The 24,822-nt window shown below is 45.0% G+C and overlaps 2 protein-coding genes across 3 annotated transcripts in view; one reads left to right on the forward strand and one right to left on the reverse strand.

Annotated features, from left to right (window-relative positions):
- Nucleotides 1-15,202, forward strand: part of LOC142503767 (very-long-chain enoyl-CoA reductase-like) — a 29,285-nt gene extending 14,083 nt beyond the window's left edge. The window contains exons 5-13 of the mRNA XM_075616439.1: nucleotides 3,119-3,222; nucleotides 4,307-4,422; nucleotides 4,526-4,631; nucleotides 8,443-8,515; nucleotides 8,619-8,662; nucleotides 9,024-9,081; nucleotides 11,277-11,365; nucleotides 13,844-13,889; nucleotides 13,968-15,202. Coding sequence (XP_075472554.1) covers nucleotides 3,119-3,222; nucleotides 4,307-4,422; nucleotides 4,526-4,631; nucleotides 8,443-8,515; nucleotides 8,619-8,662; nucleotides 9,024-9,081; nucleotides 11,277-11,365; nucleotides 13,844-13,889; nucleotides 13,968-14,095 — 764 coding nt within the window. The 3' untranslated portion in view covers nucleotides 14,096-15,202. The remainder of the gene's footprint in view (nucleotides 1-3,118; nucleotides 3,223-4,306; nucleotides 4,423-4,525; nucleotides 4,632-8,442; nucleotides 8,516-8,618; nucleotides 8,663-9,023; nucleotides 9,082-11,276; nucleotides 11,366-13,843; nucleotides 13,890-13,967) is intronic.
- ABCA4 (ATP binding cassette subfamily A member 4) overlaps nucleotides 15,048-24,822 on the reverse strand; it is a 183,151-nt gene continuing 173,376 nt past the window's right edge. For both annotated transcript variants that reach the window (XM_075616438.1, XM_075616437.1), the window contains 4 exons: nucleotides 24,084-24,187; nucleotides 23,053-23,145; nucleotides 17,750-17,999; nucleotides 15,048-16,720 (listed from right to left, as the gene is read on the reverse strand). In XM_075616438.1, the coding sequence (XP_075472553.1) occupies nucleotides 16,598-16,720; nucleotides 17,750-17,999; nucleotides 23,053-23,145; nucleotides 24,084-24,187 (570 nt within the window). In that variant the 3' untranslated portion in view covers nucleotides 15,048-16,597. The remainder of the gene's footprint in view (nucleotides 16,721-17,749; nucleotides 18,000-23,052; nucleotides 23,146-24,083; nucleotides 24,188-24,822) is intronic.

Consider the following 24,822-nt stretch of genomic DNA (forward strand, 5'->3'; position numbering starts at 1 on the left):
GTGGCCTGTAAATGTAACCATTATTTTTCATCAAACTTGATATCTAAGAACTTCTACTAATTTTCACAAAATAAATAGAAATAACTAATACAGCTCAACCCCGTTATAGCGCGATCCGCTTATAACGTGGTCTGAGCGTGGCTCCCGATTTCCATTTCGCCGTGCGAGGACTTACTGGAATCTAGGTCTCTCTCCCCTCTGCAGCTGTCAGCTCTCTCCTCTCCCTGCTTCACGCGGTGCGTGCGCGCTTGTGCGTGGGCAAGCACACTCACTGAAGCTTGGCGCTTAAGTAAACAAAAAAATTTCACTTTCAAGCGCGCTCAACTAGCCCGCAAAGCCCCCCCCACCCCCCCACGTGCTTGCGAAATAGGCAGGACACCCGGTGCTCATGCTTAGAGAGTTGGTGATGTCACCACTCTCAAGCATGAGGGCAGTCAGCGCCAGCGGGGCCGCAGCCTTACATAGACTTGGAGCGCAGAGGAGGGTCACATGACACAACACACATCCCCCAACACCATGTTGAAATTTTTTTTTACACACACACACACACACACACACACCACACACACCACACACACACCACGCACTTGGACACAGCCCTATGAAGCAGGGAGAGTAGGGAGAGAGGGCTGACAGCTGCAAAGAGGAGAGAGCTGCAGATGCCGGTAAGTCCTCGTGCGGCAAAATTTTATAACGCGATCCCGGTTATAACACAGTCTCATTCTGTGGACCCCGAGGACCGCGTTATAAAAGGGTTCAGCTGTACTGGATATAAATGAGTGAGTCTTACAAACATTGGGGTCTTTTTGTAAAGATCAGGGTATACAGTATCTGCCTTGGAGCGTGTCAGAGATTTCCATTAAGTTTATATAACCCTCTCTGTCCGGCTCCTAGGGAGTTTACATCATTGTGTTAAGGTTGACTACTCTACATGGATTACCTTGACTCGGGGTGCTGGATTCAGGCGGCTGGGCGATGAGGTAGCAAGGATGTATAAAAATGGACGCTAGGAAATGTTATAGTCATTTATTCGTGTTCCCAAACACAGGGACCGCTCATACACATATTAACAACATTGTACGGTATTTTGTAGCAGTCATACATAAATATGGTTCTTCCATCAATGACCACTCTTAACACTCGAATGGAGGTACATTGACTTAGTTGCTCTAAGTAGGTGTGGGATCCGGCCCCCTTTGTTGCTTCGGGATCATCATCGGTATTAATCCGAATACTCTAGGCCCCTACAGGAATCCTGGTGGGTCTTTCTTACGTGAAGCAATACCTTTGGCCTGTTTGGGAACTACCACTTCCATACAGACTGATGAGGAATATTAGTGCAGATCCGCGGTTAGAGCTCATCTGCCGACACCCAGGAGCCCTCTTCCTGAGACCCTCTGTAGCGTGCCGTATTCCTTTTCCTTAAATATTCAGGACTTCCTACTTTTGGGGATCCTAAATTAAAGGGCACTGTCCCTATCTAGACCATAATAAACAATGGGGCCTGCTTTGTGCTATTATTTTATAAACATTATTTATCTACTCTCCCCAAGGCTCCTCTACTCTTTTCCTCCTCGAACCTAACCTTCTCAAATCTTCTTCCTCACTTAAATAATCTTCCTTGATGTCAGAATCTCCTTGGCAACACACGGTGGGGCCTGGCATATGCTAACCTGCTAGTAACTCTCTAGGAGGGGGGTTACATTTAGGAAACGTATTAATATTTTCTTTTAAAGCTGCCAATTATTCAATTCGTAATTTTGCAGTTTGCACAGTTATTTACATTTAAACTAATTGGATATAAGAAACTACACCTTGGAATCAGGCATCCCTTTTTATAACATTCAGGCCCATGTTTACTAAGCAGCCTTCTGACTTCAATAGACTATAAGGTATCTTCTAGCACATGAAGGTGTCTTATGACAGAATAGTATTCCTGAAAAGAAACAGAGTTCCTCTGTTGCACTCATGATTACAAATGTATTAAACGCACTATCACAGTGCACAAAGCAGACAATATTTAAAAAACTATACATGGGTCCAGAGATAGTTCTTCATACTGATCACACCAGGTCATATTGTTCGCCTACATTACATATATAAAGATCAGCTATATTGTGGGATATCTATGTGAGGATATCTAATCTTTTTGTAATGTGTCTATAACATACATCGCATATCAGATACTATGGTAGTAAAAGTACAACAAGAGAGTATAGGCTGAGGGATGTAGTAATAGTATAAAAGGTGTGTGTCTAACAAATATTCAACTGTATACAGCATGCATCACTCACTGCCTTCCACTATTTGACATTATACTGGTCTGCCCACAATGAATATTGGTTATACAGGAGTTGTGGTAACAATAAAATCAACAGTGGGATTATAATGAGTCAAGGGACATATGCCTAATCCTTTGCCATAAGAAAGCTTGATTGCAGTGACTATAGTCATCCAAAAATCAACACAGCATCTATGACTATAGCTCAACCATTTTTGCTTACAGCCAGAAAGCACTAGCAAAAGAACCCATTCTGCCATATATCCTCTATGGTGTCAGCATAGATACGGTATGTGCTGCCCTATACATCAAGGAAGCAAACACTTAATGGTGACAAGGACCAGCAAGTAGCCCCTTTTCTGCTATTTGATAGCTAAGGAGGAAATATGCATTGTAAGTATCACTGTCTCATCCCCCAAATGATATTAAAAAATGATAACTCAGCTGGTTCTTAATAGAAAATTAAGTCTGCTGGACTCTTGTCTTGTTAAAAACAAAAAGGTCAAGAACAAAATTAAAGTCAACGATGTTGGGTGGTATTGTCGATTGCATTCACTTATTCTGAATATGCTATGGACCGTCATACATGCTGCCCAACACACGTTTCGCCTCATGTAGCGGCTTAAAGAGAAGTCTATTTGATTACTAGAATTGAAGTACCGGTGCTAGGCTTTCTTGTTGTATACGGCACATATGGCAGGAGACTGCTTAGTAAATATGTCTTTCAGGTTTCATTAAACTATTAATATTGTACATATATTGGATTTCAACATGTGTATAACAACTGATTTTAACCAGAAAGGTTCACAAGTATTTAAGTATTTGTTTTTGTTCTAGAGGGCAGATCTTTAAAGGATGAAGAAATCCTGCAGGATCTTCCAGTTGGTACAACTGCTACCTTATATTTTAGAGATCTGGGTCCTCAAATTGGATGGACTATGGTAAAAGTGTACATTAAATTACATACTTTATTTTATACCCTTGCGGCTCCAATGCCTATCTTCAGTGATCCACCAGATTTTAGAAATAACCAATGAATTTGCACACACTTATTATTACACATACCAGGTATATGACTGTAATATGAAAGGGGCAAACCAAGCTGACCGGTATTTTTTCCACACTTGTTTTTAGTTGAAGTAGAAGGTTTCCGAAGCTGAACACCATTCATTTTAGCGCCAAGGACCACTGCCTCTTGAGGTACTTAACTCCGTAGGGGGTGCCGGTAGCCTCTCCTGTTCGCTAGCTGGGGTTCACGTAATGGCCGCTTTTCAAAGCTCTTGTGTCCTGCGGGCCAATAGGAATCCATGACATCATCCGGTGTGGCTTCCTATTGGCCCACGTGACACGGGAGCTTTAAACTTGTAGGAGATACCGGCACACGTTTTCAGAGGTAACTATCTCTGGAAGTAGGGGGTCAGTGGAGCTGAAATTAATGGAGTTCAGCTCTGGAGACCCCCTGCTTCAATGCTCTTAAAAAAAATGTCAAATACATTTTAAAAAAACCGGCCTGCTTGCATTACTCCTTTAATTCATGGTTACGAATCCCTCACGATTTCTACTTTGTCCTAAATTACAAAATGTAATTCTGTATTATATCTTTGATCGTGAGCGTGCTGTCTGTTCTCACATTCTCTTTATATAATGGGTTGAAATCAGGGTAACATTTTTCTTACCGTAATCCGTTATGTCTTCAGTGTTACATCCCGGTGACATTCAGATATCTAGAAAAGGATGTAACCAGCACTGCAAAGACAGGCATCTGCTATACAACTTTTACAAAAATTGTCAACATTACTACATTATGGAGACAAAAAACAAAAAAAAAAAAAAAATCTTATGTGCTATGTTTGAAATAAGAATTGGCTGCTTAATCCATTACTCCTGGAGTCATATGAAATAAAGCTGTCTGGTTTGTTGAAAGCGTATTGTAAGAGAGACAAATTAATATCTGGTTAACAATATGGTTAAACATCCCATCACATCCCAGTTATTATCTAGCAATTTTCCCTTCTTATTTTCCAGGTGTTTCTAACAGAATATGCAGGTCCCCTCTTCGTTTATTTTTTGTTTTATTTCCGCATGCCTTTCTTCTATGGATTGGCCGAGGCATTTACATCAAGCCCACATTCAGTAGTTCAGTAAGTTTATGTACAGACCGCCAGCGTTTTGTCTCAAATACGTTCTAATTCCAGACGTTTGTCCTGTTAGCCTCCTCAAATGTTTTTGTGTCACTGTCTCCAGCTTGGCATGCTGCTGCCATTCTTTCCACTACATCAAAAGGTTGATTGAAACAATATTTGTTCATCGATTCTCCCACGGGACTATGCCACTAAGGAGTATTGTTAAGGTAATCTGCCGTACAATTAACCAAAAGGCTTTACGATTAACTGTTCAGGAAGGAACATACAAATGTTACTAAGCGGTGGTATTCGCAGGCACCTTCCAGAGCTGGAAGACACCTTACAGCCCGTTTAAGTGCATGAGTCGGAAGGTGTCTCATGGCATAGCACTGCTTAGTAGAAGTGTGCAAACTTTTCGCATATGTTGGCATATAAAGTGCGAATTTCATCTTTTTATTTTTATTTGGTAACAACATTTGTTTAACTGTAAAAGTCAATGGGTATTTGCATGTTTAATTAATATTGATTATTTTTGTTTCTGGTGGGGGGGGAATGAAGGTCGTCAGGCCGCTGTTTTGCCACTTTATTAAAAGTTTCACTAGAAATGTTGGTGTCAAAAGTTTGGTGGGTTTTTCGAACTTCTTTGAAAGCTCGATCAAAACAGCAGCGAAGCAAAAGTCAACAGGTTCCCACACCCCTTGCTTAGTAAATATGGGCCTTTATCTTTTCTGTCAGATATGCCATGCCTCATATCTTTGGTCTGTCTCCCTCCTGGCTCTTTAGAATAATAAATGTTAAAAGCAAAATATTTGATTACTTGACGTTAGAATTGTAATATATTTGGCAGTGCTGAGGTCTCTGTAATATACTCTTATAAGCATCTGTTTATAGCCTATCCGTTGCCTATGGCGCTGTTCTGATGACATACTGAGTGCTGTTTGGGTATATTGTGGAGCTTCTGGTAGTTCTTACCTCGCAAGCCAAACATAGCGGAGTCGGACATTTGGTCGCAGCCATCGTGCCACGACCAAGTCTCAGCCATCGTTTGGCCACTGATGGACCCTTCGCCACAGCCGCTGGACACTTATCCGCCGGCCGTTTCACCGATAAGGTAAGTTAACCTAAGGGGTTTTAGTGGTTAGGGTAGGGGGTTAAGGATAGGGGTTTTAGGTTAGGGGGTTTGGTTTTTGGGGTAGGAAATTAGGGTAATGGGTTTTACGGTAGGGGGTTAGGGATTAGGGGTAAGGGGCAGGGCCGCCAACAGGGTGGGTCTGCCGGGGTTGGCGTCCCGGGCCCAGTGAGTCAGGGGGCCTGGCTGCCCGGGCCCCCTGTGCGGCCGAGCCTGTGTCATAAAAAAACCGCAGTGTGGCTGCGGGGCACCCGGTGGCAGGTCCCTCTGACGTCAGCGCCCGAAGTCAGCTGTGCTAAGCTTCCGGCGCGCGTCAGCATCAGACAGCTCGTGGGACAGACTGAAGGAGAAGCCTGCAGTGGGGGAGAGCTGGGGCCGGCGGCAACTGCTGTGACCTGCCTCCGCCCCCCCTCCGCCATCCTGCAACCACCGGCCTGCTGTCCCCCCCCATAGCAATGCCCCCCTCTCCCCATAGCAACAGCATCCCCTTCGCAGCAACTGGCCCTCCCGCAGCAATGTCCCCCCCCGTAGCAGCCACCGCCTCCCCTCCGTAGCAGCCACCAGCCCTCCCGCAGCAAGCCCCCCTCCGTAGCAGCCACCGCCCCCCCCCCCCCGCATGCTCCGCCCTTCGCAGCCTCCAGCCCTCTCGCAGCAACGCCCCCCCGTAGCAGCCACTGGCCCCCCCCTTCGCAGCACCGGCCCTCCTGCAGCAATGCCCCCCCATAGCAACAGTCCCCCCTTCGCAGCCACCACCCATCCCGCAGCCACCGATCCCCCCCCGACGCCACCGGGCCTGACCTGAGACCATCCACAAGGTAAGTCTGATTTTTATTTGTATTGGGGGTCTATTTTTATATGTATTTGGGGGGTGTATTTTTATATGTATTTGGGGTGAGGTGTATATGTATTGGGGGGGTGGGGTGTATTTTTATATGTATGGGGGGATGGGGGTGTAATAAACAGATTGCATTGTAATGTTTTTTTTTCCATATTACAATGAGAAGAAAACAGTTAAGTAAAAGTTGCGCACTAAAAAATTTTTTTTCGTGGTATGTGCGCTACGGGTTGGGGGGGGGGGGGGAGAGGCCCTGCTCCTTTCATTTATCCTGGGCCCCATGATTTCTGTTGGCGGCCCTGGTAAGGGGTATTATAGTAAGGGGTTTTAGATTATAGGGTTAGAGATTTGTAGGGTAAGGTATGGGGCGTACCTTGGTGGCGAAACGGCCGGCAGAGAATGTCTCTAAGGTGAGGTGAGTGGCGGCTAAACACCGGCAGGGACTTGGTCGCGACCAAATGTCCTAGACCGAAACACAGCTGGAATGTAGATAACATAACCAAGAACCCACTCAGTCTTATCTGTTTACTTCATTTAATTCACAAAAAAGGGGAATAGATCTCCTTATAAAAAGGTCGGGGCTGCACGTTATCTTAGCAACGTAGAAAATTTATTATATTCAAAACAGAATACACATTAGTGTTGGTGGGTGTAGATAGAGCACAGCCGAAGATATCCTGCTTCTTGTATCCAGAGAAGGAAAAATAGCCAGGCACTCCGAACTGCCGAAATGATGAACGTTTTGCAAGCTAAACATACAGTAAAAACGGACTACATGAGCGCACCTACGCGTTTCATGCAACAGCATAATTAAAGTAAAACTTATACTTAAATGTGGTCAGAATAGCAGATAACAAAAAAAGAGACTATAAAGGGCCGACATACCTGAGAATTCCTCATCATTTCGGGCATTTCTCCTCGGGAAACGGTCGTGTACCCGAAATGTCGAGTCTTCCGCTCGGGAAAGGGGGGTGCACCCGAAATGTCGAGTCTTCCGCTCGGGAAAGGGGGTGCACCCGAAATATCGAGTCTTCCTCTCGAGAAAGGGTGGTGCGCCTGAAATGTCGAGTCTTCCGCTCAGGAAAGGGGCGTGCGCCCGAAATGTCGAGTCTTCCTCTCGGGAAAAGGGGGTGCACCTGAAATGTCGAGTCTTCCTCTCGGGAAAGGGGCGTGTGACTGAAACATTGAGAAATTCCCAGGTGTGTCTGCCCTCTGTATTCTCTTTTTGTATTATCTGTTATTTTGACTACATTTAAGTATACTTTTTGCACTTTGATTTGTGTTTTAAATATAATACATTTTCTACGTTGCTAAGTCAGTTTGCAGACTCACCCTTTTTCCAGGGGCCTTAACATCTGACCCCGTTGGTGGCCATAGAGGTGTGAAGCTGGCCACTCCTGATTTTTTTTTTTTTATAAAATAGTTTTTATTCTCTGAATAGGCGTGCACCACTTCTAAACAAAACACATTTTCCTTAGTTTAAAATAAAACTATTCTCAATTTAGTCTACTTTACATACCGTATTTTATATTCTGAATTAAAAAAAAATAGATCTTGCTACAAAACAAACATGCAATGCCAATGTTAATGTTATCTCTAATGTAATAGTCTCTGTAATAATGAAGACTCAAAATGAAAGTCTTGTTGAACACACTCACCTTGATGTTTGCTGTGTGTATTGGGCCAACATAATGAGAAAGTAATGGACTACTTCACAATGAAGTGCTCAGTATTCTCATACTTCAGAGGAGTGTGCCTTCATCAGGCTTTTTCAAGGCTAATTTATTTAATTAAGCATCCAGCACTGAAGACCTTTCTAAATGTGTACTATTTGCCTAGCCCTAGCGTGGGTGTTCTGTGGTCATTGGGTGCCGCGGGAAACCTATCACTGTTCAGAAAGGAACAAAAAAAATGTCATAGGAACCGAGTGATTACAAATATTTTCAAGTAGAAATCTATTTTTTTTACTATTGTCTTCTACATCGGCCATTACGGTGGCAAGAAATCCTGCAACATATTGTGCTTCTGGTGTTGAACAAATTAAGTCAAGATAACAACTGCTCTTATTTTGCAGAACTGTTTCTTTTACTGGGGATTTGCAGCCTGGCTTGCATATTATATCAATCACCCGCTGTATACTCCGCCGTGTAAGTAGTTACAACAGATTGTACACCTTTAAAGATGACATTTTTTTTTAAATTCAGCTTCTCAACATTCCTAATGTATTTTTTTTATTTTGCTCTCTTACAGCTTATGGCAAAAAACAGATAAGCTCGGCTCTGATCATGTTCTTGGTAGGTTTGTTGCTGGCTCATTAAATCCACGAGACATTGGTTGATTTTCATTAGAGAGATCATCTACATCACACTTGCCTAGTATGGCATTAGTGATTTAGTTTCTGGGAAATAAGAGGCTATTTGTAATTTAGGTGCCTTGTATTGTTGACAAATCACATTGGTTTTTACTCACCTCTGTATTAGAGTTTGATTGTTCACGCCTTGTGCATTAAATATGTCATTAGTAGGTATATAACCTTTCTACATGTTATATTTGTGTATATTTTAATAGTGTATACATGTGTGTATTGTATGTTTAACCAAACAAATGTTCTTCTTTTCATTGTTATTTCAATGTGCGTTTTTTCCCTTGTTGCAGATGTGTGAAACTGGCAATTTCTCCATCCACGTAGCAATCAGTAATTTAAGACTAGATGGTAAATATGTTTCTTTTCCTTATGCTTATAAATAAGAGCATTCCACCAGGTATAAAAAGTAGACACATGAGGTGGGCTGATGGGTTTATATCTGTCAGGACCTTCCAGGTATCACTGGTCTTTGATGAGCCATGAAGGAGGCCATGTAAAAACAAGCTGTGTTTGTTCTTGCTGACGTCACAGTGATTGTCCTCTTCTGGGCAAATCTCATTACAATCCATGTAGTTCAGTGCTTTGCGAAACTATCCATATTTGCAGTCGCAAAATTGTAAGTGATTTTTTTGTGGTTCGAAACGTCTATAAATGTAGCAAAAATCAAACATTTCACCAAGAATTCACAATTCACAAGCCTTTTTAAGGTCAGACTCTGAAAGAGGGCTTTTCGAGGAGGAGGGAGGGAGAGAGAGAGAGAGAGAGAGTCCTATTTAGTAGAGTACTCATTGACCTATATACCTCCAAAAACACACAGCTGAGATGATGATTGATGATTGATGATTATATATATATATATATATATATATATATATATATATAATCATATAATCTGTGTGTTTTTGGAGGTACTGTATATAGGTTACAAACACACACACGCGCGCGCGGATTTCAAGATCCGTCGCCCCATGGCACTTACATGTGGTGGTGGCCGTCTCCTTCCGAATAGCATAATCAAATGACACAGCGGACGTCAACCGCGTCCCGTCGCCGTGGTAATATGACGTAGTTTGATGCTGTGATTCGGAAGGAGGAGGAGGGTGGCAGCAAGAAGTCAGCTGCCACATGCAATTGCCTTTCCATCCGTCCCACGGCACCTGTATTTGGGGGCAGACATCTTTGCCGCCCAAAAATGTTGCCGCCTTAGGCCCGGGCCTAATGGGAAATCCAACACTGTGTGTATATAAACATGATGAGATACATGTGACACACCTGAGATACATGTGACACACCTGAGATACATGTGACACACCTGAGATACATGTGACACACCTGAGATACATGTGACACACCTGAGATACATGTGACACACCTGAGATACATGTGACACACCTGAGATTCCTGCTAATTTAAGTAATTTGATTATACTTCGCATAATTAAATTCGGCGGATCAACTCTGAAAAAGGGCAAATCTGTCCCGGTTTGCGCCATTGGGTGAAAGTTTTGAACACCTCTAGTAGTTACTCTTTTAGCCGCCTCAGAACGCACCTCTCCCATTATTAGAGATATCACTAACATTGCCGTGCCAGCCGTATTAAAGCCACTTCCAGTTTGACGCTCTCATTGGATGTTGGGAATATCTCAAACTCCCTGTATACTTAGCGGGGTTACTGCATTGGGCACATTCCTGTACCGAAAGAACGCTAATGGCCCATTAACATCAATAGGCCATAAAAGGTGTCTTTGGACTAGAACAGCTGAGAAAACATGGGTCCAAATCCCTATGGTATTGCTAGAAACCATGAATACTGTAATGACTTTCCCCAGTCAGGGTTAATCTTGTTAAAATGCCCTTGTGAGGGCAAAAGAGGGTCCATTATTTTCTCATCACAACAGTTTTCATTCACATCACAGGGATATAACACCTCTGGTTTATTAAAGCACTGTGTAGAGTAGAAACACGAACATTTCAGCCTGCGGGGACTTTCTTCAGAGCGCACCGTGCACCGTGATTTCAAACTGAAAATGGTCGGGTCTGAGAAACCTCTCCGTCTTATCTGAAGGGGCTTTTTTGTATCGTCATTGTTTACCCTTTATTGTAAGGCTACAGCCCCAGTCCTCACGGCTGCATGCGCGCCTGGTGGCGCGTGCGCAGACTGCAGCCGCGATCGGCGGTCTGTAGGGGAGCGATGGGATGCGTGGGGGGTGGGGCCATGATGGGGGGCGGGGCCATGATGGGGGGGCGCAGCCATGGCGGGGCATATCTGCCCTTCCATTGGCTGGCTGCTGAGCACGGCCGCGGCACGGGAAGACAAAATTCTTGTCTTCCCTGCCAGCGTACGCGTCACAGCGTTTTGCGCGCCCACACACACACAGCCACTAGGGCCTGACCCATAGGAGGGCTGTGCTGTGGTGTGTGGTGTGCATGCTTCAGCGCGCGCCGAAGAGTCCACCGGAGACCTAGCCTAAGCAATTAGGTCACACACTTTACTTCCAGTTTGATTACTTTAATGTAACCTTTTTTTTTTTTTTTACTTCTCAGGTTCCAGATCCCGAAGGATCCCTTTACCCACAAGAAATCCTTTTACATGGCTCTTTTTCTTTGTATCCTGCCCTAACTACACGTATGAGGTACACTGCAATGGTGTAAAATCATGTAGATTATAGATCAGGGGTGGCCAACTCCAGTCCTCAAGGGCTACCAACAGGACAGGTTGTCAGGATATCCCTGCTTCAGCAAGGTGGCTCAGTATTTGACTCAGCCAGTGATTGAGCTACCTGTGCTGAAGCAGGGATATCCGAAAAACCTAACCTGTTGGTAGCTCTTGATGACTGGAGTTGGCCGCCCCTGTTATAGATGATGGTATCATGTAGCCAGTGTTTATCTGCTAACAATGGCATGGACATCAACAGAAACTCTCAGCAGGACGTGAGCTGTTCTAAGTAAAACTGTCAGGCCTCATTAAAGAGCCAGGAAAACACTTCAGGGCTTAAAAGATATACATTATAAACATTATGCTGACATCATTCACATTGGTCCCAACCTGGGGGCCCGAGGTACAGTGTGATTCATTACAAATCTCCCTGGCTTATGCTTCTGAAACAGCCTGCCTTCAAACCTGGAACAGTCAGGCTACGGGCCCTAGTGCCTGCGCTGCACACGCGCCCGCACGGCTGGCGGCACGTGCAGCCGATTCCCCGGTCTCCAGTGAGCTGCAGGGGGAAAGATAGGGGGGGTGTGGCGGGGGGTGCGGCCATGACATCACCTGACAGGTTCGCCCTCATTGGCTGAACTGCCGGGGGGCGTGGCCTAGCACTCCGTCGCGAGTCCTGCTCTCAATGAGAAACTCTCGGCACAGCGTGGTAGCCCCGGCCCCATTGAGGGGAGGACTTCTGTCCCTGCAGCGTCCGCTGCAGTAGCCAGCGGGGACCGGGCCTTAGTCTACCCTTCCTTATCTGTTGTATTAGAAAACAGCAGCGAGGGAAAGGGTAGATTTACATACATATCCGCTGGCTGATACTATACATCTCAGACACACTGACCTTGACCCCGTGCAGACACACTTACCAGAACACCCTCTTACTGTCTCTGTAAGTACTCCCCACTTAGAGTGTAAGCTCTTCGGGGCAGTCACTCCTTTTTCCAATTGTTCTATGTCTGAAGCGCTTATTCCCATTGTGTTATAATATTATGTCACGTGTATTACGGCTGTAAAGCGCTATGTATCTGGATGGCGCATTATAAATGAAGATATACAAACATAGTTCCAAAATAAGCAGGAGCCAGAACATTGAGTAATGAGTAATGTATCGCAATGAGCTTCTGCCTTCCAGTGTCACAAATGAGACATTGCAGTCTCAAGATTCATAAAAACAATGTCTTTTTCTAAACATCATTTTGTATAGCATGCAGGGATGTTTACTTTTTAAATATTAAAACCACATTAAAAAAAATATGTAGCCTGCAATTTAATGTACTTATGTGAAAGACGTTATTCATATGTACGTGGTCTTAAAGAGGAAGTCCAAGCAGCACATACTGTACATTTTTTGAAGTTTGTTTTAATATATGCAGCCTTTGATCACCTTTGTTGAAAACTAATTACCTAAGCTGCTGATCGATTCGTTCTACACGATCGATCATCAAAGATCCTGCTTCCCAGGGTTCACTAAATGGCTGCCTTTCAGTTTCAAATCAATCCTTCAGTCAGTGTAACTCAGCAGCTACAATGTATTCTTATATTACTAAAATAACATCTATTGTTACAGTTTGCAGCTCAAAACAAATATCTTGCACTGCTGGGGAGGTGTGCTAAAGCCTGGCATAGAAATCAAGGGACGCTCAGTATATTAAAACTCATTAAGAATTGCATTAAGCGTTGAATAAAAAAAATTCTATTATCTAATACCACAGAACTGATTTCTTTATAAACAAACACACATGTAAGATATATAATGGATTGCTCCGGAGTACAGCATGCAATTTGACTTTTCAGTGATTTGATAGCTGCATCTTCAATATCAGGAGTTTTAGTGAAATGTGGTTCAATTATTGTTTATTTTTTACATTTTTTAAGGCTGTGCAAAACAAAGTTCTTTTTTTTAATTATTCATTCTACTGAGGTAATAAGCAGAATTTGTAAAATTATTGGTGTAATTACTTCAAACTTGTTAGATCTCTTCATGTATTGAAATAGAATATTTAAAGCCGAGGATAATGAACATGTTACAAAATAAGCCTGCTGCACATTTACAATGCATAGTAAAACATGACAGTGCCGTTTTCACCGGAGTCATGGAAGCGGTTTATTAACGTCACAGCAAATGTTTACCTTATAGTCTATACCAGCGGTGCTCAACTCCAGGCCTCAAGCCCCAACAGGTCAGGTTTTCTGGCTATCCCAGCTACAACACAGGTGGCTCAAATCCTCTGAGCCACCTGTGCTGAAGCAGGGACTGATTGAGCCACCTGTGCCGAAGCTGAGATATCCTGAAAACCTGAGCTGTTGGGGGGCGGGGGGCCTGAGGACTGGAGCTGAGCACCCCATGTCTTATATAAGTGATCTGTTACATATGCATGAAATCTCATGTCCCCATCATGTATTCTAGGTAGGAACTTGGATCAGTTTTACAGTCATGACTCAGTGTGCTCCAGGTAAGAGCTGAGCGCTTCCCGTACGCTTGCCCGTTGTTTGATTGGAAGAGTGCTCACACGCGCCTATCTCTGTTTCAGTTGGACTATTTACATTGATCGGTTTCATTCAGATGACCATTTGGGCAAAGGAAAAACATCACCGGTATGTCAAAGAGTTCAAGGACTACCCGAGCCTCCGAATGCCAATCATCCCCTTCCTGCTGTGAAAAAAAGGATATGCTACAAGCAGTGTAACCTGCAGCGTCAGGATGCGACACGGCTATCCAGGTCTTCAAAACCAGTTCGGCGAAGAGAACCTGTTGCCGACTTATCTCATGTGTATCGGAAAGCAGTAGTGTCTGTAACTGGAAGTACAGGTAGGACTTGGTCGTGTTTGCTTGACCTTCTCGCTGCCAGGGGGATACTCATCACTTTTCATAGCCATGGAATTTCTTGCAATTCCCTCTGGTCGCCAACCAGTTAGACCCACCAAAACCCTGTGCCTTTTAAACCTTGAAAGTTCAGGAGACTAGTAACCATCAACAATCACCACCCTGCGTCTCAAAGGCCTGTGCAGTACGGCGATGAGAAGCGAGTTAACGCGCTGCTAACAACGCATCAACTTTTATTCAAGGGAAGAGAACTGCATTAACTGTTGCATAACAACCCGCTAACTTTTCGGGCTGACCTAATTGTTGGAATCTAAGTCACATGACGGCGAAGTAGTTTGAGCTAACGCTCTTGACGCAAACTGTGGGATTTGTGCAGTGTGCAACTGCTTCAAAGTCACGAATTTTACCAGCAGAATGAATTTCCTTCTAAGGGCATTAAAAGGCATCAATCATCCACACCCTTTTACAAGGTGTCACTAGTACAGTATCAGTTCAATTTGGTTCTAAGAAGGACAGCGCCCTGCTTGTGGCAGTGCTAGAGCAACTTGGAGGTATCTCTAGAACTCAAAGGGTTAATACAAGGATATGACTTAAGTATTGAAAAACACATTATGATATCATATTTCTAATGACTCCATTGTGTAGAAGATTGAAATATTGAATTTATTTGAGAAAAGTGTCCATTCTGAAGTAATGTTTTAAATAATCATAAAAGCTCCTTGAAGTTTAGCTCTACCTTTGTAAATTAGTATTTTACAGAATAATAAAATTATATTAAACAAGGCTCTTCATTTCTTGAAACATTTATTTATCTAAGAAAATTACATAAAGCTATCGTACAAGTATATTTTTATGACAAAAGTGTGTTTTATTTTGAAGCTACACAATTTATGGAAGCAAAATGTTGTAAATGACTGCAGTTTTATATGTCTGTATACAGAATTAAATAAAAACCTTCCAAATGAAATGTCAGCCTTCTAAAATATCTGTGACCAAACAGCAAACAACCTTACAAACATTCATAATTAAAGGAACATTCATGTTAACTGTGGCAAATATATATTTTGAAACATAGAATACATGTTTTTTTTCTCATTGTAGTAGTTGAATAATTTAACTTTTTTGAAAGCTCTTAGAAAGAAAAAAAAACATTCATTTTTTTTGTGGGTCACATTAAACATGGCCCCTTTTAAACATGTAAATCTTTCTTTTTCCTATGTCAACAGCCACTGGTCCAGTTGCCCAAAAAGAAGCCTGCATTGAGTTGGGAGAAGCAGCATTGTTTTACTTACTTTAAGAGCTATATTCTTGTCCTTTCCAAAGCTTTCATTTTGAAAATCTGATGTTTCATTCAGGAGATATTAGTGTTTGAAATACGACGTGTTCGGGAGGTTAAAATGGAGCTTTCCCCAGAGCGGTCTAACTTTACCAGAAGCGAGAGATTAAGAAAATAAGGATTTTTAACACTAGAACCACTTTTTCTTTTTCAAAGAGAGAGGACATGCTCAGGGGGAAAGATAGGAACATTATTTTATATACTTATATAATCCTCGGGGCATTTATAAAATAAAGTGTCAATAAAAGACACTGTGCCATGTCTTTTACAGGACGGTAACGTTTCCAGCAGAAGAACCCTCTAAAAAGTTTGTAAGCACAGGTGTAAAAACTCTGCTTGTTTGTCAGACCTTCTTAAAATTGCATATTAACCACATCGGTTGTAAAAACATTGTTTGTTAGAGAGAAAGTGATAGAGGTATGTTTAAAGCTATATAAAAAAGCTTAATGAGTGCAGGCAGATATCTACAGATTGTGATGGAGAAAGAGAGAAGGGTAGGAATCCTTCTAGGAAGAAGGTACATTTATTTGATAACCGTTTTGGGGAGACTTCTGGATTCGTTAGCGATGGAGAAACACTTTAGTGTGCTGCGCTGAAGGCGGACACCCAGATGGTGACCGAGAAAACAAAATCCTTCCAAACTAGACGCATGTTAAAGCTGTAAAGTTGAGGGGATAATTTGTGTTGTGTTGAGAGATGTCTCTGCTGATACAGGTTGCATGCTGGGAAGCCTCTGCTGAGATCTTAACGTTGCTTTGCACTGATGAACTTGCAGTGTTATGACATGTTCTGCCGAGTAGTTTTGCGGTTAAAGAATGTCTACAGGGGATTAGCGTTCTAGGGCACTGCCAATTGGTGAACATAAAGTTCAGCAACATCAGTGAGCTCAGGCACTCGCTAAGCAACATGAACAAACTCCAGTGGTTTCATGATGATGTGATATCATGATGTTTTTTTTTTTAATGTATCATGTCATTTGATGAGTGCCTGTCTGTACTTTCCTAAGCAGGAGCCTTTGATGCTGGGGTAGGTGCGACCTTCACCTCACGCGTGGCCCCAGCAGCTCGAGGATGTAGGCGGATATCTTCGTCTTCTGTCTGCTGTTTAGCGAAGTTCACAAATACCTGCAAAGGGCGATATTGTGTTATCACAGTCTAGACCTTTCATATTATTCTTTATACTTATATACTGCTGGACATGTAGTCAGCGATTGTGCAAAATTAACTATACCTTGATTTGAACAAGAACATATGAGAATAAGTGCTAGAAACATTAATGGAAACGATATGAGCAGTCCTTGCCGGAAGATCTTACAATCTAAGGCTAGGTCCCCAGTACGTTCTACAGCGTACGCCTCGGCGTGCGCTGCATGAACAAGTACCGCCCCTCAATGGGGCTGGGCCCAGTATGTACCTTCTCGCGCATTTGGCTGCCACACTCTACGACCAGTTTTTCAAAAGACATCCAAATTGTATTTACAACTTGTGACAGAGGGGTGGCCACGCCCTCCCCACCCCGGCGGTTCAGCCAATAAGGGCTAACCAGCCATGTGAGGTCATGGCCACGCAAAACTCCCACCACGCCCCCCCGGCGCAATATCCTGCATCTCACCACAGACCGCAGATTGCGGTGAAGCGCTGTGCGCGTGCCGCCACCCCGCCGGGCGCGTGTGCTACAGTGCAGACTGGGACTCTGTATGCACACTGCACATCTCACACTATGCAAATAACCCCTGAAATCTGTGTAACACAACAGGCATAAGTTTATAGGGGTCCATGTGCTCATTTGCATGTCATTACCCAGAATCCCTGGCTGCAGTGGAAGCACCGTCTGCTAAGCGATAATGGGGAAAGACAGGGTGGCAGATCAGTCTGAGACGTGCAAATGTATTTTTATTTACTTTGCAAATAATGACAGAGTACAGGATGATTTATTATACATCGCCAGGCATGCCCCCTTGCCGGAGAAGGGTTTAAAATATATCGAAAACATCTAAGGTGCTCGGAAAATGAAAGGATAATTTTACAAAGAAATATGCAAACAGAATGAAAAAAGAATGATACCAAAACAAGGATGGACTAAGTGGGACAGGCTATTTATTTTACTCTTTTATCATCAACATGAGTTAAATTCACCCCAGCATGTTAACTTACTTGGTCTAATGTAGTCTGTGAGACGGAGTACTCCTCAATATTGAGACTGTCTTTGTTGGAAATGAGTAGCTGAAAGATCTTGGCCAGTGAGGAGGATGAAATCTGGTATTGTAACATGTTATAGTGTTTCTCTCTCTGCAAACTGCCGGGAAAGTTTGTCTCTATAAACTTCTCAGCAGGACCTGGGTCTGGAGCGAACCCAGGCTTTTGGGCTCTCATTTTCATGGTGACAATATAACCGTCTCCAAATCTGCAACGAAAAACAGATCCTGGGTATAACACTGCTAAGACAATGCTGGTGTCGGGACCAGACGGAAGGACTGCAGACGTAGCAAGAAGGTTCTTTATTTGGTCTTTTACAGGACAGAGAGCAGACAATCTCCAAGCAATTACTTCCAACTGGATAAAGGAAAATAAACTACTAAGTAAGCACCAAACAAGGCTACTTGTGCAGTTAGTGGAGGGACATCCCACATAGCCTGCTACTCTAGTAGCTTAATTAAATGTTGTGCTAGAAGATCTGCTTCCCACTGCTTCTTTTCTAGCTTCCTTGCTGCTGTAAAGTCAGGGCTTCAGGAGACTGTGACCTCAGAGCGAACTCTCTATAAAAGCATATTCATTACATTTCCGTTAACTACTGCTCTGGTATTCAATCTTTCAAAAAACGTGGACCCATTTAAAACCACAATGTACAAAATGCATGGACCCCCCAGCTTATCCATTTAATGTACTATGAAAAAAAAGAAAAAACGTATGACTCCCTGAAGAAGCCACTGGCGAAACGCGTTGGCAGAAATCAAATTCAGTTGCACGCTTCAGCATTGGTGAGCAGTGTAAGCAGTTGAACGAGAGGCTGGAACAGCATAAACTCTTGGAATGCGGAAAAGAAAGGACGTGGAGGGTGCGGGAGTGTGACCACGCAGAGTGAGGTGGACGAGGACGCCAACTAATGAACTTCCAGAAAGGCTGTATTAAGGTATCTGGTCACTGATGAGGAGACGTTGCAGGCCATATCTATATAACATGCATAATATCCATAACATACTACATCGTATTTCTCTTTTGTCTAATTCTTTCTTCTTCTCCTATGTCCACCAAGTGGCGCATCCCTTTCATCTGGGTGACTATCTATTTCATGTACCATCATATACTATCAGTGTAGTACAGAGTATTTTCTTTCTATACTATAAAGATTTGTAACGCTTCCTATATATGGGTGACACCTTTGTTATTCACCCAAAAAAATCTGGCATCCCAATGCAAGTGAAGATTAGAACATCCTGCATTTATTTACCACTTGTACCCGAGTTTTTTGATGTTGGTCCATATGGAGAGAAAGAAATCTTTTATATAGGAAGAAATTGTTCCATTACATTTTATTATTATTTTAAAAAAATCGTATTTTATTAAAAACTAGCTGAGAGCCCCGGCGTTGCCCGGGATGTTTGTGGTGTGGGTGTGGCATTTGGGTGGGGAGTGGTCCACGCGGCCCATGTGCGGTGGTAGTGCTGCTGTGGCTGTACTGATGGTGATTGTATCGGTGTGCTGATTTGGGAGGGTTTGGTGCTGATGTGGGTGTGCCGATGGGGGAGGTGCAAAGGTGGCGATGTGTGGGTGCTGATGGTGTTGATGGGGGCTGGGAATGGTGGGGAGCCGAGAATGCCAGTGTGCTGGGGGGGCATGGGATACCGGTGTGCTGATGTGGTGGTGCTGGGGTGTGTGTGTGTATACATGTTTGTGTGTATACATTGTATGTGTGTGTGTGTGTATACATGTGTGTGTGTGTATGTGTACGTGTGTGTGTATACACGTGTGTGTGTATACACGTGTGTGTATACACGTATGTGTGTGTATACACGTGTGTGTGTATACACGTGTGTGTATACACGTGTGTGTGTGTGTATATATTGTGTGTGTATACGTGTGTGTGTATACACGTGTATACATGTTTGTGTGTGTGTATACATGTTTGTGTGTATACATTGTATGTGTGTGTGTGTATATAAGTGTGTGTGTGTGTGTGTGTGTGTGTGTACATTTGTGTGTGTGTACACATGTTTGTGTGTGTATACACATGTGTGTGTATACACATTTGTGTGTGTGTATACGTGTGTGTGTGTGTGTATACATGTGTGTGTGTGTGTATACATGTGTATGTGTGTATACATGTGTGTGTGTGTCTACATGTGTGTGTATACACATGTGTGTGTGTGTGTATACATGTGTGTGTATACACCTGTGTGTGTACATATGTGTGTGTACACGTGTGTGTGTACACATGTGTGTGTGTACACATGTGTGTGTGTGTACACATGTGTGTGTGTGTACACATGTGTGTGTGTGTACAAATGTGTGTGTGTGTACACGTGTGTGTACACATGTGTGTGTGTATACACATGTGTGTGTGTATACACATGTGTGTGTGTGTATACATGTGTGTGTGTGTATACATGTGTGTGTGTGTATACATGTGTGTGTGTGTATACATGTGTGTGTATACATTATGTGTATGTATACCTGTGTGTATACGTGTGTGTGTGTATACGTGTGTGTGTATGTGTACATGTGTGTGTGTGTGTATGTCTCCATGTGTGTGTGTGTATGTGTCCATGTGTGTGTGTACGTGTACATGTGTGTGAGTATACGTGTACATGTGTGTGTGTGTACGTGTCTACGTGTACATGTGTGTGTGTGTGTGTGTACGTGTACATGTGTGTGTGTGTGTGTGTCTACGTGTACGTGTGTGTGTCTACGTGCGTGTGTGTACGTGTGTGTGTGTGTACGTGTGTGTGTCTACGTGTGTGTGTTTGTGTATACATGTGTGTGTTTGTGTCTACGTGTGTGTGTTTGTGTATACGTGTGTGTGTGTATACGTGTGTGTGTGTATACGTGTGTGTGTGTCTACGTCTGTGTGTGTGTGTGTGTCTACGTGTGTGTGTGTGTGTGTCTACGTGTGTGTGTGTCTGTGTGTGTTTGTGTCCCTGTGTGTCCTTTGGCCCGTGACTCTGCCTCAGGGAAGGGGGGGGGTGGGGGGGGGAGGGGGGGGGAAGCGGGGGGGGTGGGGGGGAGGTGGTGGGAAGGAGGGGGGAGGGGGGGGGAAGCGGGGGGGGTGGGGGGGAGGTGGTGGGAAGGAGGGGGGTGGGGGGGAAGGGGAGGTGGGGGGGAGGTGGTGGGAAGGGGGGAGGTGGTGGGAAGGGGGGGGGGTGGGGGGGGAGGTGGTGGGAAGGGGGGGGAGGTGTGGGGAGTTGGGAAGGGGGGTGGGGGAGGTGGGAAGGGGGGTGGAGGTGGTGAGGAGGTGGTGGGAGGTTGTAAGGGGGGAGTGAAGGGGGGGTGAAGGTGGGGGTGAAGGTGGGGGTGAAGGGGGGGGTGGAGGGGAGGTGAAGGGGAGGTGAAGGGGGGGGTGGAGGGGAGGTGAAGGGGGGGGTGGAGGGGAGGTGAAGGGGGGTGGAGGGGAGGTGAAGGGGGGGTGGAGGGGAGGTGAGGGGGGGGTGGAGGGGAGGTGAAGGGGGGGGGGTGGAGGGGAGGGTGGAGGGGAGGTGAAGGGGGGGGGGTGGAGGGGAGGTGAAGGGGGGGGTGGAGGGGAGGTGAAGGGGGGGTGGATGGGAGGTGAAGGGGCGGTGGAGGGGAGGTGAAGGGGGGTGGGGGGGGTGAAGGGGAGGTGGGGGGTGAAGTGGAGGTGGGGGGGTGGGTGAAGGGGAGGTGAAGGGGGGTGGAGGGGAGGTGAAGGGGGGGTGGAGGGGAGGTGAAGGGGGGGTGGAGGGGAGGTGAAGGGGGGGTGGAGGGGAGGTGAAGGGGGGGTGGAGGGAGGTGGAAGGGAAGGGAAGTGGAGTGAGGGGTGGGTGAGGGGAGGTGAGGTGAAGGTGGGTGAGGGGAGGTGAAGGGGGGTGAGGGGAGGTGAAGGGGGGTGAGGGGAGGTGAAGGCCGCTCCCTCACCCGTCCGGCCGCTCACTCACCCGTCCGGCAGCTCCCTCACCCGTCCGGAAGCTCCCACGTGGATCTGAGGCGGGAGGCAGCTTGTTGTGGCCGCTCCCCCGCTGTATCCCGGGCGCTCGCTCGCTCCGCTGACTGTAGCGGCGCCGGGGGGGGGGAGGGGGGTGGAGGGGAGGTGATTTGAAGGGGGGTGAGGGGTGGGTGAAGGCCGCTCACTCACCCGTCCGGCCGCTCCCACGTGGAACTGAGGCGGGAGGCAGCTTGTTGTGGCCGCTCCCCCGCTGTGTCCCGGGCACTCGCTCCTCCGCTGACTGTAGCGGCGCCGGGGGGGGGGGGGGTGTTTGAAAGCGCGGGAGACACGGGGAGAGGAGGAGGTGCGCGCGGGTGTGGAGGCTGATTTCGGGGAGGAAGAGGCGGAGGCTCCGGCGGGTATGTGAGGCCCCCCCCCCCCCCGGGTTATACATGCTGCTAATGTACACCCCCCCCCTACTGTGTGTGTGTGTGTGTCCCTGTGTGTCCGTCCCTGTGTGTGTGTGTGTCCCTGTGTGTGTCCCTGTGTGTGTCCCTGTGTGTGTCCGTGTGTGTGTGTGTGTGTGTGTGTGTGTGTCCCTGTGTGTGTGTTTGTGTCCCTGTGTGTCCTTTGGGCCGTCACTCCACCTCAGGCCAATGAGAGGTGTGCGGGGGCGGCCCAAGGGACCAATGAGATTTCCCCTAGGGACACCGGACATCCAGCAGGCAGGCAGGCAGGCAGGCAGGCAGGCATACAGTGCTTTCACTAATATAGTATAAGAAACATACCACACAAATCTGGTGTTTTGTGAAATTAAATATTACCATGTTTTCCATGTAACTCCTGACTAGCTCATGTAGGGTTCCAGGGAACCCAGGATTGAAACCAATGTTGGTGGTTTCCAACCCTCTCCTTGGAGGAACACCAGTCACACCAGGTTTCTGTGGCTGCCACCCAACATTATATTCATAAGCAAATTAGGTGCTTTTATCTGGCAGCAAGTGTGTTGGTTAGTCTTAAAACCTAGCGTGGCCATCTCGAAATTGGAGGCAATTTAGAGCATCCTTCGTTGCCAGCCCAAAAAACAAACCTTTCATCGTTCATCACAATCATAATTCATTATCATTGCTCTTTATAGTGTATGAACCAGACAGTGTTTGACAACGTTTGTACTATGTGATAGATGCCACAATACCGACTTAAATGGATTCGCCCTCTAGTGCTAAGAGTAGCACAATGCTCGTGTGGTCCATGTAAGGCTTTAGTCCTGCTACAAGGCAACAAGAACTCCAAACTCCCATTGATGTGTACAGCAATGAAATATACAAATTGAAAACTCAGAAATAAAAAATAAGCCCCGTACTTATACTTCAGGTGTTGAATGGTGCCCAGGCATTTGAAGGAACCCTTGACCATTATGGCCAGACGAGTGCAGAGAGCTTCACATTCTTCCATGCTAAGAAAAAAACACACAACTCAGCGTCAGTGCAAAGATCTGCAATTATGTGCTAGTTTGGACTATTAACCTCCAGTCCTGCAGCACATTATAACTATATATATATATATATATAACTACAGTATTGTAGTAAAGTAAAGAATTGGCACTTTCATTGGTGTTCCGGTTTCATGTCTATAAGATTTTCATGTTTTGGTTATGGGCAGGGTTGCGCTCTCCTACTGAAGGTAAACCCAGAGAAAATAAAAAAAATAAAAAATCCCTTACTTGGTGCGGAGTCGTGCGGCGGCGTCTCCCGGCATCCTGCTGCAATTCCCTCTCCAACTGCAAATGACGCCGCGTTGCCATGACAACGGTACGCTATGCGTCATCATGACATTACGCAATGTCACGTTACCATGGCAACGTGGTGCCGCATAGCGCCATGACGTCACGTAGCGTCCTGTTGTCATGGCAACATGGCGTCACTTGACGCCGCGCAGCCATGTTCACTGCAGGAGAATAACGGAGAATGCCGGAGACGCCGCCGCACCACCCGGAGATTGACAGGCTAAACCAATAGCACGGAGGTAAGCGCCCGAATCCCGGGGAGGTGGCAACCCTGGTTATGGGTTTGGTAAAAAAATATGGGGAAAAAAAAAAAAATCAAATAAAGGCAGGACATTTGTGTGTAAGTTTGCAAGAATTCTGTCCGTAAACCTGAACTTTTGCCCATTGTATTAAAAAAACACAAACTGTGAATGAGTCTCGTTCGTGCCTTGCCTCACAATTTCATAAAAAAGTGATTCAAAAATGTTGTTCCAGAGTTCGTTCTTTTACGCGAACACTGAATCCGCGACCTTCAGATGTAGAACTTATGAACCTGCCCATCCTTAATTATAACAATCAGCTGCAGGACACTGGAGCATTGGAGAGGTCCAGGCCAATTGTATATATACCTGTGAGACGTCAGCACCACAGCCCTGCCTTCTTTAATGATGCTGACTATGGCATTCCACAGGAAGCGGCGTGACTGAGGGTCCATGCCTGTAGTTGGTTCATCCTAAGCATGTACAATAAGAAGTATTAGATTCTGATATGAAACATGGGCCCATATTCAGTAACTGGTGCTAAGCTTTGGTGTGACCTAACGTCTGTTCAGATGAATTAGTGAATATAGGTCATAGAAAGATAAGTAGACTATCCAAATCTCTTGGCTGTAAAAGTGATATTAATATGGGGAGGAAAAAAGGGCAGACAAGGGCGTTCTACGTTACAAAGAACACAGTGCTGTTTTGGATCTGGTTGTAAAAAAATATGTGTTTCGTTTTTTCGGTAACTTAATTGGTTATGGATTTTTGTAAAAAAATTAAAATAAAAAAATAATAGAAAGAAATTAAAAATAGGGAGGAAAATGTATTGACTTTTTTTTTACATTATTTTCAAACTGCAAAAGTTTGTAGGTTTTTATGTTTGTGAATTGAAAAGTTCGCCCAGTTTACTTAAAGCGCTTCACAATTACAGTATAGTGCGCTGTACGCAGCACAGGAATTTTTACAGACAGTCCCTGCCCAGAAGAGCTTACAATCTGTTTTTGATGCCTGAGGCACAGGGAGATAAAGTGACTTGCCCAAGGTCACAATGAGCTGACACCGGGAATTCAAGCAGGTTCCCCTGCTCCAAACCTGAGGTCATTGT

Source organism: Ascaphus truei, chromosome 10 (assembly GCF_040206685.1).
Source record: "Ascaphus truei isolate aAscTru1 chromosome 10, aAscTru1.hap1, whole genome shotgun sequence".
Taxonomy (NCBI): Eukaryota; Metazoa; Chordata; class Amphibia; order Anura; family Ascaphidae; genus Ascaphus; species Ascaphus truei.